Source organism: Balaenoptera borealis (genome assembly GCF_965194805.1).
Source record: "Balaenoptera borealis genome assembly, chromosome: 5".
In the NCBI taxonomy this organism is placed as follows: domain Eukaryota; kingdom Metazoa; phylum Chordata; class Mammalia; order Artiodactyla; family Balaenopteridae; genus Balaenoptera; species Balaenoptera borealis.
Genome location: NC_138862.1, coordinates 96738445 through 96758316, shown reverse-complemented (window position 1 = coordinate 96758316; position 19872 = coordinate 96738445). Strand labels below are relative to the sequence as shown.

At 43.0% G+C, this 19872-nt stretch overlaps 1 protein-coding gene and 1 long non-coding RNA gene across 4 annotated transcripts; one reads left to right on the top strand and one right to left on the bottom strand.

Annotated features, from left to right (window-relative positions):
• The first annotated feature begins 3153 nt into the window (after positions 1 to 3153).
• Positions 3154 to 14361, top strand: LOC309629793. The gene is made up of 2 exons (XR_014245215.1): positions 3154 to 12571; positions 13614 to 14361. It is a non-coding gene; the product is annotated as an uncharacterized lncRNA (long non-coding RNA).
• On the bottom strand, positions 12578 to 18388 carry ACTRT3 (actin related protein T3). 3 transcript variants are annotated; one of them, XM_082394161.1, is made up of 3 exons: positions 18047 to 18388; positions 16512 to 17460; positions 12578 to 13512 (listed from the first exon to the last, which is right to left on the bottom strand). In XM_082394161.1, exons 1-2 carry the CDS (start codon positions 18352 to 18354, stop codon positions 16542 to 16544), a joined length of 1227 nt encoding a protein of 408 aa, XP_082250287.1. In that variant the 5' UTR covers positions 18355 to 18388; the 3' UTR covers positions 12578 to 13512; positions 16512 to 16541. The 3 variants fall into 3 exon arrangements, with proteins under 3 accessions (XP_082250287.1, XP_082250288.1, XP_082250286.1); XM_082394162.1 differs by having other exon boundaries at positions 16528 to 17460; XM_082394160.1 differs by lacking the exon at positions 12578 to 13512 and having other exon boundaries at positions 15898 to 17460.
• Between the last annotated feature and the right edge of the window lie 1484 nt (positions 18389 to 19872).

Genomic DNA, 19872 nt, shown 5'->3' with positions numbered 1-19872 from the left:
AGGGGACACAGGTTCAATCCCTGGTCCGGGAAGATCCCACATGCCGCGGAGCAACCAAGCCCGTGCACCACAACAAAGAGTCACCACAACAAAGAGTAGCCCCGGCTCACCGCAACTACAGAAAGCCCGCACGCAGCAGCGAAGACCCACTGCAGCCAACAATAAAAATAAAAATAATTTTTAAAAATCATTAAGAAAATTCAAACAATAGTAGCTACAAGACTGTGTTTCTGTGCTAATAAAATAAGTATTTTAAAGTATTCAGTGAAGGGTTATTTGAGTATTAGAAGAATGAAGGAATCCTTGCAGGTGACCTAGGCTCTAGCTTCATGTGGAGGGGTGGGAGGGAGGTGGTGGGACTGAAAGTTTCAACCCCTAATCACCTGGTTGATTCCCCTAGCAACCAGCCCCCCGACCTTAGGTGCTTTCCAAAAGTCACCTTATTAACATAAACTCAGGTGTAGCTGAAAGGAGTTTGTTATGAATATCAAGACATCTTTATCACTCTTACCACTTAGGGAATTCCAAGGGTTTTAAGAGATCTGTGCCAGAAAAGGAGAGGAAGACCAAATAGATATTTCTTTTTACAATATCACGCCTCCCTAATCCACTAAAACTAATATTACCAATACATAATATGACCGTGTAACACATTGTATAAATCAAAATTTTTGAGAATGAAAAGGGACATTTTTAATAATTACACTGGGATGATAGGCACAAACAGGGACTGTCCTACACACAAACTAGAACTAATGGCAACTGTATAATATTTCCATTTGGATGTTTCACATCTCACTCAACATAAAAACACTGAATCATTGACTTACCTACAAAATCTATTTTTCCTCATATTATTAAGTCCCTGTATCCATCCCATTTGCTCGAGACAGAAACCTAGGAATTAAAAATTAAAGTAGATGGATATTCTCACTTCAGTTATAACATTATTCATATGAATTTCTCTGTAATAAACAACCAAGCAAATAAGGTGAGAGCCTGTTCTGGGGAAAGGAAAGAATGGGAGTGGGAGATGGAGAAGGGCAGGAGAACTTCAAGTTTTCATTATTGTATATCTCATTATTGAAAAGCTACACATCAATACCACACACACACACACACACACACACACACACACACACAGAAGAAAAGATTCTTTCTCCTCTTAGGATAAGCATTCCAAGCACACTCTGTGGTTTCAACTTCCTAGCCTTTGGGCCTATATCCTGAATAGCATAGGTCTATTGTCAAGATTGGTTCTGCCTCAACATTACAGCCCCTGTGCCTCTGCTGTTTGATATTATAAATAATCACAAGCCACCTCCATGGTATTTGATAGCTACAAAGCATCCCTAATAGGAGAAAATTTACTTGCAAATATAGTATCTGAAAGTTGCAAGTCCTGTCTTTAGAAAGGTCAATGCTGGGACTTCCCTGGTGGCCGCACTTCCAATGCAGGGGGTGTGGGTTCGATCCCTGGTTCTTGGGAACTAAGATCCCACATGCCACTTATCATTGGGGGTCCAGGGCATGGGAGTTTAAAGTGGAAGAAGAGCAGGTCCCAGAGGTCTCTGAGTCAGGCCTCCTATCTTACAGAGAACATTTCCTTCTAGGACAGAAGCCATCTTAACCCCTCTTTTAGGACAGGACCACCGTACCATTCCTTGGCAAGATAGCAGTAAAACTGGCAGTCATGCCAGTCCTTCTGCATCGTTAAAGTAATTTTAGTAGAAGCAACAAGAACCTCGACTCCAACTGGATTAAACAATCAAGGTGATCTATCAGTTCATGTATTTGAAAAGTCCAGAAGTAGAGCAAGATTTTCAGTACAGTCCATTAAGGATTCCACCTCTCTCTCTGTGTTTCTCTGGATTCTGCCTTTCTTTATGTGTTGACTCTGTCCTCAGAATAGTTTCCCTCTTAGTTGCTAATAGCAGCAACATTGGTTTCTGGCTTCTTCATTCCCATCCGAAGAGAGAGACCCTTACTTCACTCAACCATTAAACTGAAGTGCTGGACTTGTTTCACCTGGACCATCCCAGAACAATCACAACGGCAAGGGAGATGGAATTAGAACCATTCCGGAAATAGGCAAGGGTCAATCCATCCCACCTACAGTGCCTGGCTGCAACTGAATGCATGAGGAGGGTGTGATGTAGGAGAGGCACCATTATGTCCATGTTCAGCCTCTGCACTGATATGCTTTGTCCCTGTAACTCAGAACCACAAAGCTGCCCAAGAAATAGACTCACTCTGTTTTTAGCCATTCTTTCTCTCTCTCCCCTTTCTCTTCTCTCTTTCTCTCTCTCTCATTCTCCCTGTCATCTTTACCTTCTGCTTTGTTAAAACTGACTGGCCGTGAAAGCAAGTTAGGAAAGAGGATGAGGAATAAGACAGGAAAGATATAATGTGTCCTTCATTTTAGTAGAAGGACTCTAGAAAACTCTAGACTCTACAAAACTTCTAGAGACTAGAAATCAATGATTAAATCTACAGTTACCCAAAGTCTGAAGCTGTGGCCAGAACTAGTGCTCTAGATTAGCAAATGTATGTGGTAACCCAGAAAAAAATTTTATTTTGGGAAATTTTAGAAGAGAAAGCAAAATAGGTAGATTACCCAGACGTACTATACAAGTCTGGACAATTCTCCTTCAAACCAATACTATCCCTTGTGTTAGTCATGCACTCTTAGTAATTAAACAAATGAATAATCTAAAAATATGGCAGGGAGTTCCCTGGTGGTCTAGTGGTTAGGATTCCGGGCTTTCACTGCTGTGGCCCGGGTTCAATCCCTGGTGGGGGAACTGAGATCCCACAAGCCACGCAACGTGGGCAAAAATAAAAATAAATTAAAATATTGGGCTTCCCTGGTGGCGCAGTGGTTGAGAATCTGCCTGCCAATGCAGGGGACACGGGTTCGAGCCCTGGTCTGGGAAGATCCCACATGACGCGGAGCAACTAGGCCCGTGAGCCACAACTACTGAGCCTGCGCGTCTGGAGCCTGTGCTCCGCAACAAGAGAGGCCGCGATAGTGAGAGGCCCACACACCGCGATGAAGAGTGGCTCCCACTTGCCACAACTAGAGAAAGCCCTCGCACAGAAACGAAGACCCAACACAGCCATAAATTAATTAATTAATTTTTTAAAAAAATATGGCAAATGTTGTGCATAATAATTACTCACGGTAGCAGGAAAATAATTGAAATTAACTTAAATATCCATCAGTAGGCAAAGTGTTATCTAGATTATTGTACAATCATTCAATGGAACATTAAGTAACAATATTAAATAATGGTTCTGAAGGATCTGTAATATCAAAAAGTAATGCCTGTGATTTACTACCAAGGGTAAAAAGCAGAATTTGAAAAATAATTACATTAAATGTACCTATCAGCTATAATTATATAAAATATACATACAAAAAGGAAATAGAAATATACCAATGGTACTTGAGTTTTACTGAAATGTGATTGTTTTCTACTTCTCAACGTTTTTTGTGGTACTGTTACATTAATTTTACAACTGAAAAAAAATTAGAAAGCATTATTACTTGGCAGATACCTATTTAGCAGTTTGCCTCTGTGCTGGTAAAATAGCAGTTACGATTAGGTGGTCTGTCTTCTGTCCCAATAGCACTCATTCATTTACTTGACAAATAATTATTCAGTACCTATTATGTACCAGGCACCAGGGATATTTCAATGACGCAAATGATTTGGCCCCTGCCTCTATACTTACAGCCCAGTGAGGAAGACAGACAATAAGCAAATAATTTATTACAAATCAGGAGAACATGGTATGAGGGTAACCAACATAATGTCATACTACGAAGGGGAAGTTGCTTTAAAAGGGGGCCAGAGAGGCTTCCAAGGAAGTGGTATCTAAATTGAGATGACGATGAGAAGGTGTCAAAAACTGCAAGTGCCAGGGCAGAGCAATTTAAGCAGAGGAGCTAAGGTGAGAAAGATCTTGGCAAGTCCTGGGAACCGAAAGGAGGAGGCCCCGGGTGGCTGGAGCACAGTGTAAAAGAAGAGGGGGTAAAATGAGGTTGGAGAGGTAAGGAGGGACCAGATCATGCAAAACCTTGATACGAATTTTGGATTTTATTCCCAGTGCAATGTGAAACTACTGAAGAGAAGAAACACGGTTCAGTTAGTATTTTAATAAGCTCACTCAGGCTGCTTTGTGAAGAATGACTTTGTGGTGAGTAGAGGACATGATAAGAAGCAGAGAACTAGTCAGAAGGTCTGTGAAGGAGATGATAGTGAACGGGAGTAAGGTGGTGGCAATGGAATGAATTAGAGATAGACCAGAGGATATGATGAGGTGAGGGGAGAATGAGGCAAGGGTGATGCCCAGATTACTGGTTTGGGCAATTGAGTGTATGGCAGCGGCGCTTACCGAGATGGGAAAAGTGAGGAAGGATTTGGGGAATAAAATGAAGAATTTACTTAAATTTAAATAACACTGAACTGCAATTTATAATCTGCTTATATAATCTTACTCTCCAGGAAGATCTTTAAGGATGGGAAATATGTTTTTCACCTTTGAAGTCTCAACAAAGCAACATGTTACAGACTAGGCATTTAGTAAGTGTTTGTTAAATGAATGTCACAGCTTTGCAAATATTTCATTCCTTCCAGTGTAATAAGAGTCTACTTATTGTGAAAAGCCTGATTTTAGACAGTTTCCCTTACCAAGGCAAACAAGGACAAAATGATTGACCATTAATTATTCTTTAACTGAAAAGGAGAAAGAAAAAGTATGAGATGCTTATTTTTTTAATTCTTTGTTTAGTTTTCTGTAGTTAAACTAAAATGGGAGTTCAAAGCTTTAATGTGTATGTTTAAATTCTTGGGCCTGCTACTGACCTTCTTCAAGTGATTTTACCTCCCAGTGTTTTAGTTTCTCCATTTACAAGATGGAGATAATGGTAGTTGCCTTATCTCACAAGGATGTCATGAAAATAAGTCAGATAAATTGCTTTGCCCTCCTTAGAGAGGGGCTCTAGAAAGTAAGCATTATTAGATATGATGATGAATACCCACAACTTCAAAGATATTTTTAAATTGCCCCCCAAGTCTTTGAACATGTTAAGCCTATGAATAGCACCGTGTTAGGTGTTTATACATTTCTGGCAAGCTTTCACCTCTTGTTAAAGCAGTAAATGGTCTTTGAACAAATGTATTTCTCATTCTTTGATAACTATGCTTCCTTGTTTGTACACTTGAAAGATGATTATCATCTGGCATATGAGGTCGAGTTGAACTCCTTGGTGCCATTATAGTTCAACTGTAGCTTTAATTGAGTTTTTCTCCCAAGGTTGAAAATAAGTCACTTGGTTCACTTTAGTAAGCTACTTACTTTCTAAGTAATGGTGAGATGAATTCAACTATTTTCTGCAAATGATATATATAAATAATGCTTTTCATTTTAGCTATAATATCCTCATTCAAAAATTGACATAAAAATTCAGTATTTTTATTTCTTCATTGCTGTATTTTTTTTCTGATGGGTTTTCCTAGAATTGCTTTAAATACCTATAATTATTCATTTTAACATTTCTAACATAGACAGTCATGGTACACACATAAATATCACCAAAGTAAAAACCTACAACTCTCAAGACAAAATATAGGATAGTGAACATCATCTAGAACAACTTTATTTTTTTTTTTGGCCAGCCGTGAAGCATGCTGGATCTCAGTTCCTTAATCAGGGATTGAACCTGTGCCCCCTGCAGTGGAAGCATGGAATTTTAACCACTGGATCACCACGGAAGTCCCTAGAACAACATGTCTTATTGCAGATGTGCACCAAGTTCATAATCAGTGTTATATAAAAAACTTGACATTAGCACTTCCACCCTTCTCCACACATCCTTTACCTGTATACCCAACACAAATCAAAACCACTTTCTGCTGGAGTAGCCACAATGCTCCTATCAGAGAGCTGTAAAATCATTCCTTGCAAACTATGAGAATAAGACCTACTTCTCCTCTTTAATAAAGCCATTAAAGGTAAGTCTTAGTATATCCATTTAATAAATGTAGAATCTGAAGTTGGGTGACTTTTATATTAGATTCTTCTGGCCAGGTCAGAACCCAGGCTAAAATTGTTTGACCATTTCTTCCTGTTTCCTTTTTCTCTCAAGGAAGAAATGAGAATTTGAAGATACTGTTATCAAACAAAGTTTGTGTGCGTGTTGCAGAGTGAGGCCAAATAAACCAAAACGTCAGAGTTTGGAGCAGAGGAAGGTTTATTGCAGGGCCAAGCAAAGAGAACTGGTGGCTTGTGCTCAAAAAACCTGAACTCCCAATTGGTTTTTGGGGAAGAGTTCTTATAGGCAAAATTTGGGGTGAGGGCTATAGGGTGTATGACTTTCTTCTGATTGGTTGGTGGTGAGGTAACCCAGGGTGGTGCTCCAGGAATCTTGTGCTCAGTCTGAACTTACCATCCTCCACCTGGGTGGGGGCCTTAGTTCTGCAGAAGAACTCAAAGATATTGTTATAAATATTCCTTGAGGAGGAACCGGGACCCTACCCCAAGGCTACACTATTGTTTCTTGACTGCTCCTCCCTTGTTTCTGCATTCTCTCTCCTCCTTGATTAGCAACTGTTTGAACCTGCCCTTTGAAGCTCAGGGAAGTTCATGGAGGCTGAGTGAAGCCTATTTCCTAGGAACTATTGGGTTGGCCAAAAAGTGTGTTGGGGTTTTTCCATAAGATGTTATGGAAGGGACTTCCCCGGTGGCGCAGTGGTTAAGAATCCGCTTGCCAATGCAGGGGACATGGGTTCGATCCCTGGTCCGGGAAGATCTCACATGCCGCGGAGCAACTAAGCCTGTGCAACTACTGAGCCTGTGCTCTAGAGCCCATGAGCCACAACTACTGAGCCCGCATGCTGCAACTACTGAAGCCTGTGTGCCCAGAGCCTGTGCTCCACAACAATAGAACCCACTGCAATGAGAAGCCCGCAACAAAGAATAGCCACCACTCACCACAACTAGAGAAAGCCCATGCGCATCAACAAAGACCCAATGCAGCCAAAAAAAAAAAGATGTTATGGAAATACCGGAATGAACTTTTTGGCCAACCTAACAGAAATGGGCGACACAGAAAGGATTTGTACCCAGGAGCCCCACAGGGTCCTGCTTGGTTTCAATACTGCACACTGTGATGACTTTCTAAGAAGGGAGAGCTAAACCAAGGTGGAGGAAGGGTATGGAAGAAATGGCCTCAGTTCCACCAAGTGATGGTATAAGCCTCCTCATGTTACCAAGTCCAAGCTCTGCTTGCTGCATGACAGGACAATGAGTCGGGAGATGAGGTGTTGACATAAGGAATACGACTTTATTTGGAAAGTGGCAGACCAAGAAGATGACAGACTAGTGTCTCTGAAAAACCATCTTACTGGGGTTTGGATGCCAGTTTCTTTTATAGAACAGAGAGGCGGAGGAAGTAAAGTAAGAAGGCCATAAGATTCACATATGTCCCCTGGAATGGCCAGCCTCGAGGAGGGGATGTGTTAATTTCTTCTTTCTTCAGCCATCCACAGGTGGACAGGGTCAGGATGTTTCCCTGAACAAAGGCACTTTTGTTTAACATTCAGGAAGAGGGGCAGTGTTCCCTGAGGCAGGCCATTGTGTATAGACAGTATCCTTTTAGTGAACAAAAGCAACGGGAAGCAAAGGTTAAAGTAAAAGAAACAGATCCAACTTGTAGTCAGATTTCGCTCTCCTCACAGCCCCACCAGGATCTGAAAGAATGGACACTGAAGGACAGGCCTATCCCTCAGGCTGATTCATAAGAGCAAATACCGTAGGTGTCCTAAGTCCTATATGTGGGGGAGGAGTTCCAGTTCTATTTTCAGAATATTATTAAAGATTTATTTTGAAATTTCTGTCTTTAGTGATATTCCCAGGGGCCTATAAAAGATGCTAAGAGCATAGCCTCCTTTCACGTACAATTATCTTGCATAAGCCTGTAACTGGTGGGATGGCCCAAACTCCCATACTTCTGGGAAAATCATTCCTGACTTCTGGTATCATTGAATTTGTGTAGGCCAAAGGTCACAGATTAGTAGCTATGATGGGCCAGATTTTTCCTCAAAAGGTTTTTTGAGTGGCCCATTGCAATGACTTCTGACACCAACACCCAAGTTAGGTCAAACTTCACAGGTTAAGGACACAGTTCTCCACAAGACTGCCCTTACTTCAGACACCAGCTTAAAGTTTGGGGTTCCCCAAGCCATCCTCACTTCTGACCAGCTGGCTACAATTCAGCTGGCTAACCCCTCAGGTTAGATAATTCACTAGAATGACTCGCAGAACTCAGAAAAGTGCTATACTTATGATTACAGTTTTATTATAGAAAAAGGATTCAAATCCAAACCAGCCAAAGAGAGAGATGTACAGGGTGAGGTCTGGGAGGGTCCCCAATGTGAAGCTTCCTCACCCAAGCTTCAAAGTTTCCAGAGTTTTGACTGGGACTTCATTACGTCAGCATGATTGGTTGAGTCATTAGTCAGTCTCTAGCCCCACTCCTCTCCTAGGAGGTCTGGCTGATAAGGACATGTTTGGTCTTGTTGATGTGACCAGTCCAATCTAGGTCATCCCATAAGCTATAGGTGTTGTCTGAGGGGCCCACCAGGAATAAGAAAGGCACTCCTACCAATCAGGAAATTCCAAGGATATGGAAGCTACTTCTCAGGACTCAGGAATAAAAGCCATCCAAATTATTTATTACACACACACAATATGTAATTTTATTTTAAATTAACTATCAACATTTTAAAATCAGTCTTCACATAAACTAAACTTTTTGTCTCCCCCTGAAATATTTCCAATTTTAGGCCTCCGTTCCCACAAGGCTGCTTCCCCTGTAAAAGGGATATTTCCCCCACCATCTCCACAGTCTTTATTCTTGGTGTGATTCACTCCTTTTGTTTCCTTCTGGTGCACTGCAGATATTTAAATTTGCAAACCTTGGCCTAAGCCTTGGGTATTTTTGCTGTTTTTACTTCCATCACACATTATTACCTTAAAAGAATAAATGGGGAAGGAATGACAATTACCTTTTGTCATTTCATCCTCACCTTAGTTTAATTTAAAACTACTTTTCCTCTACACTTTGTGTGAGTGAGGGTGCAGGTGTCTTCTATTTGTCTCTTATGTCTTGAGCCAGGCCAATATGGAATTTTTGACTGCAGAACCAGGACAAACTAAATTAAAACTCACCTCATCCTCAGAATCAAAAACTATAGCCAACCCAGGACCTTGGAAAAGAAGCCTCTCTTTCTAAAGACAAAACAAAACCCATGTTTCTCAATATTTTTAAAGCTATAACTTCCTTCACGAGCATTAAATTCTCACATTCTCCTTTATTATTTGAAATTCATCATAAGTAACTAAAAATAAATAAATGAGACAAATAGTTATTTTCAAATTTCATTTACCCCTTCCCCCATTAAAACCCTTTGCAAATCACTGTTTAAATACTGTTAAAGGCATGAAATCAGCCCCAAGTACTTCCGGGGCCATGTGGATACATGCAGTCTCTCTCAGGTACAGGGGTTGCAAAGACCTTGAAGTATAGGCAATCCTCAATATTCGCAGATTCCATATTTGTAAATCCACCTACTAAAATTTATTTGTAACCCCAAAATCAATAGCTACAGCGTTTTTACAGTCATTCATGGACACATGCTGAGCAGTGAAAAATTTGAGTCACTTGACACAAAGTTTCCCCACTGAGGTCCAACAAGGGGACACGCTGCCTACTTATTCCAAAAAGAACACTGTAAACAAGTGCCCTTTTTGTGATCTATTTAGTGGCACTTTTTTTTTTTTTTTTTCATTTTTGTGCTTGTCGATGATTTTGCTGTTTAAAATGACCCCAAGTATAGTGCTGAAGTGCTGTCTGGTGTTCCTAAGTGAAAGAAAGCTGTGATATGCCTACAGAAAATATATGTGTAGATCAGCTCATATACAGGCAAGAGCTATATACAGTGTTGTTGAATATGAGTTCAATGTTAATGAATAAATAATATATATTAAATAAGGTGTCCTTAAATAGAAACACACATAAAACAAGATTATTCATTGATCAGTTGATGAAAATGATGTGACTAGAGGCTCTCAGGAACCTAATCTTGTATTTCCCCTAGGAGAAATGGTTTCATATTCACTAATTCAGTGTTAAGGTGACTTTATAGAGCATACTACCACAAATAACAAGAGTAAACTGTACTTGTAAGCTAGTGAAACACACAATGGACTTTCCAGCACAAAATCCTATCAAAGAAGGTTGTGGAGGGAAGAGAGCAGGGGATGAAAACTAAGCTCACAGGCAAGTAACCTTTAAAGATGTTATTTTATTTTAAACCAGAAAATGGTGGTGGAGCTAACACTAATCATCTTTCCCAGGCAAGCCAATGCAGCTTTAAGGTGCCACACAGTAAACAGAACACTGGACTTTAAAGTTCAGGGGGCTAACTGCTGGTCCCAACTCTGCAAAAAATTAACTTAGCCAAGGGAGTTTCTTCATCTGGTAGAGGGACTCAAATCTTGTAGCAATAAGAAGTCACATTTGCCATAATTATTATCTCCAAAATGTTGTCATGTAAATTATCTCATTGGTTGAACTCTATGGCCCCTTCTTGCTCCAAAATTATATAATTTAATGAAGAGAATCATTCTGCCAAAACAGAAAAAAATATATCAAATGTTCATAATACTGAGGATTTTCCTTTGGAATGTTTACAAGACATTTGTCGAGGAGAGGATTTCAAGTATAAGAACTAGAAAACGGCTGTGGTCTTTTAAATTGTCTTTATTAAATCACTACTTTCTTTTTTAAAAATGAGAGAGAGAGGGACTTCCCTGGCAGTCCAGTGGTTAAGACTACGGGCTTCCACTGCAGGGGGCATGTGTTTGGGAAACCCTGCAGGCCTCAGGAGGCCGAAAGCAAAAAAGAAAAAAAAAAGGGCCTTCTCCCCAGTAGGTGGGAACCTTCTCCCCAGTAAGTGGCCATCCTTGCCTCAGGGCAGACTCCATCACAAATTTTGTACATGTGGAGAAGCAAAAGTACCACTAGATGGAGCAAGAACAAAAGACATCTATTTATTTCTAGTTCAAGGAACCCTGGCAGTCTTCAAAAACGATCTTAAAAGGTCACTTTCTGAGTAAATGGAAGTTTAGTGAAGCTAGCTGAGTTACCTGAAAAACCAAGAAAAATCTTTGGCAAAGTCAGAACTAGAACGTCATTCACTAACCTACCCCATGTTCTTTCCACAAAACCATGCTGATGGGAAAACGTTTTCCTTCTTCGAGAATATTACCAGAAACAGTGCAGTCCAGGTTTTTCACATTTCTTAACTGCAGGCTAAGAATTGTATTAGACGACACTGAGGGACCTACTTCAGGCAACAGGATGAAATGCTAGACACGTTCATGTATATACCGACATGGTCCTGATTTTTCTTTTCCATTTTCGGGTCCAGCTCCAGGCTGGATATCACACTGATAATTTGCCTTTATAATTCAGGCTGCTGGGTACTCTCTCTCCCAGCAATTGCCGCCAGAATGGCTGTCTCAAGGAAGTGAAGGCACTGACTTCAATTCCCACATAAACCTGGAAGTTAGGTTTCGGAGACAAATGGGCAGAATGACCTGTTGATTGTTTCCTAATGGGCCTTTTTCTTTTCTTTCCCCCCCCCCCACCCCCGGGCAAAGAAACCTGACCCAATTCTTGGCGGGGGGGGGAGGGATATATATTTCTTCGTACACTTTTCTGTCACCACTTAATACTTTGCATCCAAAGACGGAGACAAAGACGAAAAGCAACGACCATTAAGGAACAGAATTTCCACTGTTTTAAGAACAGACTAGATCTTCCAGTTAACAAATATTAAGTGTTTAATAATCTCACAAAAAAACAATCACTGCTCTTCCATACCCGATTGTCGGGACTGATCGTGATCTACTTTGGAAGAGGCAAAAACCTCGACAAAATCCGCAGAGTAGGAACTGCGTTGTGATACTATGATAAAGGGCAACAAAACCAGAGGAGGGGGAGGACAAAAAAGCCCTACACAGGAACGGCTAGCTGGCTATTAGGCTAACTGCCCATTCATTTGGACCAATTTTGGAGATGCCTCCACGTGTCCTTCTGACAGTTGATTTGCACGCACTGTGGTCCAATCTGCAAGTTTGGAGGCCCACAGGCCCACCACTGACGGCGAGGGAGACGGACGCGCACGAACGGAGTCCCTCCTTCCAAGGAGAAAGCAGACTGCCCGTGCCCCACCCCCGCAGCTCCTCCAGCTGCAAGTGTCTGAGCCGAGTCCCGGGTGCACGTCCCACGGCTCAGGGAAGCGCACCGCGCGCGGGGACCGGCTCCGTTCCTTTCCCTGCGGTAAGAGCCTCGCCTCGGCCCCCCAAGCGACCCGCGGCTGACAGAGCCCAACTCTTCGCGGCGGCAGTGGGCGCCTCCGGAGAAGCCCCGGGCCGACCGCGGCCTCAGGCGGGGCGCGGGGCCTGGGCGGGCGAGCCACGCAGGTTCCCGGGAGAGGTGAGCGAGCCAGCGGCTGACATTTTTTGTTTGCTTCAGTCTGGATGGTTGATGGCGGTAGGCCGAGGCTTTTCCGCCCGCTGAAAGTCAGCGAGAAAAACAGCGCGCGGGGAGCAAAAGCGCAGCACCTACGCCAGTCTCAATTAGGGTTAGACAAAAGACGGCAGCCACCACTCCCGGGCCCACCCTCCGCAACCCACAGCGCCTCCTCCAGCGTCTCCTTATAAAGGGAGCGGCCGCCACCTGCGCGGATTGGCTGGGACCCTCCCGCCACGGCTCTCGCGAGAGCCGGTCTCGCAAAATTTTTTTTCAAAAGTTCTGTTTCCGGCCATGAGGACAATCGCCGCCCCACCCACACGTTCCCTACGGGAGGATTTGGGTCTTTTCTTGAGGCGAATTAACTTGTAATTTGAAAACTAACTTGAATGCTTCTTAGCGCTGTTTTCCATCCCTTACAGACCAGGCGAGGTGCACGTTACTATCTTAAAGAAGTGGAGTTCATACAAAACTTGTAGGGCCAAAACAGTGATTCTCAGTTCGGATCATCACGTTTGTTAGAGAACTTTACCAAAATAGATTCCCGAACAGAATCTTGGCTTGGTTCATTGGGCTGCCTCCGCGATCCTGACCTGTTCCCTTCCTTAGAAAGCCTACTCTTCAACTTCTTGAGCAGAGGTTGTTTTATTACGTATAACTACTCCCTCCTCGATCTCAACATTGAGGACTGAATCTCCCTTTTATTAGGAAATAAAGGCTTTTCAGTCATTGACTTTGCTTTAATGTTGTGTCGTGGTTGTGTTAAAAAAGAACAATGCACCATAAATTGTAGCAGGTTTTTATATTGGCCGGTACATGCTGTTTTTCATATAACTGGCTAATCTTAAAAGTTGAACTCTTCAATTGGGTGAACTTCATGGAGTTGTCGCTATTGGCACCGCGATCTGAAAGAAAAGTAAAATGTTAAGGGGGTTGGTTTGATATGATTTAAGATAGGGGAAAATATAACTAAACGGAAATTTCACATTTTATTTCCTTTCCCTAGATTACCTGAAAAGGATCATCTATGACCCCAATGAAGAGGCTAGAATCTGTACAGAATATTCCAGGCTAGTTGTTGGGTTAACTGCCTAAGAAACCACAGTTAAGGACGGTGCGCCTGCCTAACCTAGCAAGCTACTTCGGAGATCACTTTAAATTTACATCTCTTAACCTCTTTACATCTCAACTTCTTAATTTGTAAATGGGAATACTATTTGTCTTGCCCGTCTCTCTGGGATGCTGAAGTTTAAATTAGACAAATGTATCTAAACAGCTTAGCCGAAATTTCTTTTAGAAAAAAAGCACTTTAAGAATTCTAAAGTGAGGGGGGTTGGGATCATTCTGTTAGGGGAACCACTGACTGAAACCGCCTGCCCCGGCCAGGTACCATAGTAACCACTTGCGAGAGGTATCTTAAGCAGGAGGTCCTGGTAAGGAATGCGGAACTAACAAGCTACCACCAACCGGAAGAATTTGGGAAAGGTCAAAAGGAGAGAGGAGACTCCAGTCCATGTGTTGTACCAACCTCCCAGAATCCTTCTCGCTAGAATCCATCTTGGCTGAGTGATGCGTGTGCCACCAGGAAGGATCCTGAGTCAGAGTGATTCGCCAGAGACAACCCAGAAATCAACCCAATTACCATAAAACCCGAGACTGCGAGCCACGTGGCAGAGCAGTTCTCCTGTGTTCCCTTACCCTGCTGCTCTCCGCCCCGCCGCCCCTTCCCAATAAAGCCTCTTGCTTTGTCAGCATGTGTGTCTCCTCGGACTATTCATTTCCGAGTGTTAGACAAGAGCCCACTCCCGGGCCCTGGAAGGGGTCCCCCTTCCTGCAACAATTCTCTCTACAGTGCTTGTGACTCTAGTGAGTACAGCATTGACTATTCAAACTGCTCTCAGATAATCATTTTCTACACCTTATCCAATCTAGTAGTTTTGCTTACAATCACTAAAATGATAAACACATTTCAAAGAATGAAATGCACCTCTTCACAAATGCTTCACGCCAAACTGAATTACTTCCTGCTGCTTGTACATGCCCATGATTTTTACACCTTGGAGGCTTTGCCCTAATGTTCCCTCTGCCATCAGTGTGCTTCTGGTCAATTCTATATATCTGCATATCTACTGGGAGTGCACCACAGAAGTCATCAGGGAAGGGGACAGAGATGAAAAGAGAAAGCCCACAATCCCTGTCCTTTAAGCACATATCTAGTAAGGGAGAAAGACAAGCAAACCAAAAGATAAGGCTGCATAAATTAAGTGGTCAATAAAAGTACAAGTAATATAATGTGCTGAAGGATACAAATAATCGATTTTGACTATGGAGGAAGTAGCATGAGCTGGACCTATAAATTGTCTAATTCTGTAAGCAAAAAATAACATTTTGAAAGTTCCCATAGAGACATTATCTCATTTGTATTTCATAAGGACCCTGTGAGACAGATAAGGATTAGGATTAGCAACCCCACTTATCAATGAGGAAATTGATCTTCAAAATGTTTAAACAATTTGTTTAAATCATGCAGCCGGTAGGTGGCAGGGCCTGGACCTGAACCCACATATACTGCCCCTAAATTCAGAAGGACAGGCACTCTATTAGGTTTAAATTTCAGCTTCAAGCCCAGCCCCCAAAAGCCTTCCCTGAGCCTTTAAGTTGTTTTCCCTCCTATGAGTCCCATTTTATACTTCTCTTAGAACACTAAATCACTTTTCACCTTATATTATTGCAGTTAAAGTATGAATTTCACCTCTCACACTGGACTGCTGGCTTCTTAAGGACACAATCTGACTCCTGATTTAGCACTACTGCACTTAGCACGGTGCTTTGCATAGAGCAGATACTACATACTTTGAGTTATGTCAACACTGCCATCATTCTCTCAGCTACCTTCGTCATTTCAGACCCTTCTTTCCCCTTCATAACTAATTAGGCACCAAGACTTGTCAGTTTTTCATAATTTCTTCTTTTTAATTCCTATTGCTTATAATCTTGAGTATAAGACTTGACTACTTTATATCTACACTGACAACTTTCTAATTGATCACTGAATCTCCAGGGCCTTTCCCAGTCCAATTTATCCTCTAAACTACCACCACATTCATCCTAATTTCCTTATGTCTCCTGTTTTCAAATCTTTAATGGTACCTGTTTTGCCTATAGGACATTTAAAACAAAGCCTTCCAGTCTCTGGCCTTAATTTGCCTTCCTAGTCATTGCTCTTAGTCTGTTCAATACGGGCTCTTCATTTTAACAAAACCAGTGTATTAAACATGCCTTGAATATGCTTTGTTCATCCTCATATCTAGCTTCTTGCTCATTTCCACTATGCTCTTCTGAATATCTGCTCTCTTTTATTATGCTCCCACACCATCCTAATGCCATCCCATTCATGATGGCATAACTCTGCTATGAAATCTTCCCTTATAGCCACCTTCCTTCCATAAACTTCAACAACCTTCAATCTGTATCACTCATTTGGCACATATCATGTTGTACCACAAATTGCTCTCTCCCTCCAAAGGAAGTGTAAGATCTACAAGGTAAATAATAACATCTTCTCAGGACTTCTCTGGTGGTGCAGTGGTTAAGACTCCACGCTCCCATGTAGGCGGCCCGGCTTCCATCCCTGGTCAGGGAACTAGATCCCAGATGCATGCTGCAACTAAGGAGCCCGCCTGCCGCAACTAAGACCCGGCACAGCCAAATAAATAAAATTAAAAGAGTAATGTCTCCTCTAGCATTTAATTTGGTTCTACTCAATAAATATGTTATTTGACTGCTTCATCATTATTTGCCCCCATTATAGAAATGCAACAGAGACATGGACCTTCCAATAACTGAAATATTTTGTTCTCCCCGCAACATATAATATCCAAAGTTTTCTGTCACATTTACTCACAACATTTTCTTCTAACCATTTTATCTGTATTCAGAAGCATCTTTGGTGCACTATGTTGGGTCCGACTTCTTTAAATTCTGCAGCGGTGATCCACATGTCCTGGAAGGCAGAGAGGGATGCAAGAACAGAGCCTCCCATCCACACTGATATTCTCCTTTCTGGGGGAGCAATAACCTGCACAGGGGTGTTGGCAGGCACCACCTTTGCTATATCTTTAACTAGCCGCTTATCTAAACCAGGGAAAGAGGTTGATCCCCCAGCAAGGATAATATTGGAGAAAAAGGAATTCCTCAGATCTGTATCACATTTCATTATGCTGCTGAAGCACATCTTATCAATGCCAGGGGTCTCAAGATGCATGAGACTTGGAGAGAAGAGGGCCTCTGGACAATGAAAGAGCTGGTCATGGAGTTTGAGTGTCTTCCCATCAGGTAGTTGGTAAACCTTCTCTATACAATCAGCTTTCTTGGCCTTTTCCTCTTCAAAGTTCATTGCCACATAACAATAGTTTTCCTTAATGTCTGTGACAATCTTTCTGTGTGAAGCACTAAGCAGCATGATGCCATGCTCCTTCAACAGCATCATGAGGTAGTTGGTAAGGTCAAGACCTGCCAGATCTAGCTGCTGGACACTATGAGGCAGACAGTAACCCTCAAAGATGGGTACACACTGGGTAACCCCAGCACCTGAATTCAGCACAAAGCCAGTTGTGAAGCCAGCAGCAAAGAGAGCTAGCACCTCCTGGATGGACATATAGAAGGCAGGAACCTCCAGATGCTCAAAAAATACTTCAGTGACCCATTGCCGGTTGGCCAGTGGGTTCAGTGCTGACTCTGTAATCAAGACTGGGCCATCACAGGGCCTTAGCTTCAGGTTATCGTCATAGATATGCTTCCACATGATCTCCATGTCCCCCCAGCAAGTAATGAGACCACGCTCCACTGGGTAGCTGTAGGAAAAGCAATAAGATAAATGGCAGCTTTACATTTTTCCAGTGTCTACTGTCTTCAAACATGGGTTAATCCCCATATTTATTACCAGTAGCCCTTTATGGGCAGTGTCTGCCAGAGCCTCTCAGAGATGGTAACTGCCAGCAAAAGATAGCCCAGCTACCTTCCTCTGCAATTTTTGTTGCTTTCCATCTTCCCTGCCTCTTTGGAATACCCTTTTTGGCTTTAAAAAAAAAAAAAAAAATAGGGAAATCTTCACAGTTTTAGTATCAGTTAGTTGAAAACAAATAGCCCAGAAGACAAAGGTACCTGGAATTAACATTCCTAAATGAACTTGTATTTTATGAACGATAATTGTGTTTGTACGTTTGAATACATTTGAATAGATAGAGGGAGCAAGTGATGTTCACTCTTTAGGTATGTGGTACCCTCAGAGATTTGTGGCTCGAGCGTTTGCAATAATGATAGCTGGCAGAGACTTTCCTGTTCCTCACTTCTTATCCTTCCTCTCAGTATCGGGCCCCTCCTCTGGGCTCCCCCTACTTCGCCTCCACGAGGGTCCTGCCCGCCGGGAGAAGGCGGTACCTGATGCAAAGTGAGCTTCTCCGCTGCTGCGCTTGGTCTCCCACGCACACTTCCTGCGCGCCCTCTGACCCCCAGGTCTGGCCTTTGGCGCGGCCTATAATGTTCGGGTAGACAAACTGGGGCTCCCGGGACCCAGCCAGGCCCGCCTTGATCACTCCTGAGCCGTTGTCGATCACCACCGGTAGCTGGTAGTAGCTCATGTCGCCGCCGCCTCCTGTCGCCCGGCCGCTCGGGCTGCCCTGGCTGCGGGCTGCGCGGAGAGCGGGGAAAGTGATGTGCCGGTCCGACGACCTGGAACGCCGCGTCATAGAGACCCCGGCACGGCCCCGCGGGGCCTGAGCCGGGCTGGTGGGAGCCGGGGGCTGGGGGGGGGGGGGCGGGAGGCGGAGGGGAGCCCCAGGCCGGGGACCCAATGGATGCAAGGTGCACTCTAAAGTGCCACCCACGATTGCGTCTCACCCGGGTTGGACCACTCTTCACCCCCTTGGAATCCGGGAATACCAATATCAGGAAAACCTGACTTTCTTCCCAAAAAGCTAGATACAAATCTAACCCTTCACAAGAGGCTTTCTCTAATACCTCCATGAGCCATAAAAACAGTTTTATTTCTCAACGTCATTACATCCTGGTTAATAGATGTCTGTCCAAGGGCCTGCGGGAAGCTCTGAAATGCGCCCTCGAAACTGGAGAAAGGTGGAGAGATTTGACAGGGTAAAGTGTCGTAGCAGGGGAGGCACGGTTCATGCTTCTGAACTTCTAAAAAGAGAAAGGGAAAAAGTGCTAGGACTTAAAGTGGGTTTTAAATACTTTTATTATTATTTCTATACATTCTGGGCAGTACTTTGTTGTGTTTCTTTCCCCGTGTTTTCTAAGCAAAACGTACTCAAAACCAAAAAAGTATAATCTCACTTTTAAATTTTTTAAGCAAAACGTACTCAAAACCAAGAAAGTATAATCTCACTTTTAAATTTTTTAAGCAATCCCATCAGGTTACGCACCCCACGCCCCCGCCCCCGGTGTAATATGGAAGCTCATTCTCATTCCCTAAAAATTCTTGATGTTTAGGCATAAGGATGTGTCTGCCTCTTTGCAGGGAAAACGATATTCCTTAGGTCATATGAAGCTCAGGCTTAGAAAAATTTATGCATGTTGCGCGCCAAAAAAGTGCTTCTTGATGTCTGATTTTCTTTTTTAACCTCTTCAATTTTGCACACCCTGTAGAAGATTTTAAAACAAGTGCCGTCTAAAACAAGTACAGAGCAGAGGAGGAAATTCAAGAGCTAACGACACGTCCCTCCACCAGAGGCTGAAAGGATCGCTTTCTCGCTAGCTAAGTAACAGCTAGGAAGTTCGGGGCTGCGCGGAGCTGCGCCCGGCTGCGAGAGCCGGGACTCCGGGATTCGCGTGCGGCCAGCCCTTCCTGGCCGGCCAAAGCCCCGAAACTCATCCGGGACTGTCAACAGCGTAACGCGAAGAAAAGAAACTAATATGACACTTCTTTTCCGTAGAAGAAAGTAAACCCAAAAAAAGTGCAACCAACGGGTGCCCGGTTTCTAACTAGGGGCTTTGAAAAAAGTGTATGCAAATTCCAACTTTTGAAATGGTAGTACTGTTCAACTGGACATACGGTTATTTTTCCTTTTTGGGGGGGGGTTTCATTGTTCTTTCTGTTAAAAGTTACGCTAACCCTACCTTTAAGTGCTTGTGAATTGCACGTTACAACAGCGATACCAAGGACTTTCTCAGGCGTTTCCAGCAGGCGGGTTTCCGTAGTGTAGTGGTTATCACGTTCGCCTAACACGCGAAAGGTCCCCGGTTCGAAACCG

Coding starts and splice junctions, on each gene's coding strand:
- ACTRT3 (XM_082394161.1), bottom strand. CDS start 18,354: ATGACGCGGCGTTCCAGGTCGTCGGACCGGCACATCACTTTCCCCGCT. Junction 17,461..18,046: donor AGAAGCTCACTTTGCATCAG/GTACCGCCTTCT, acceptor CTTTTCCTACAG/CTACCCAGTGGAGCGTGGTC.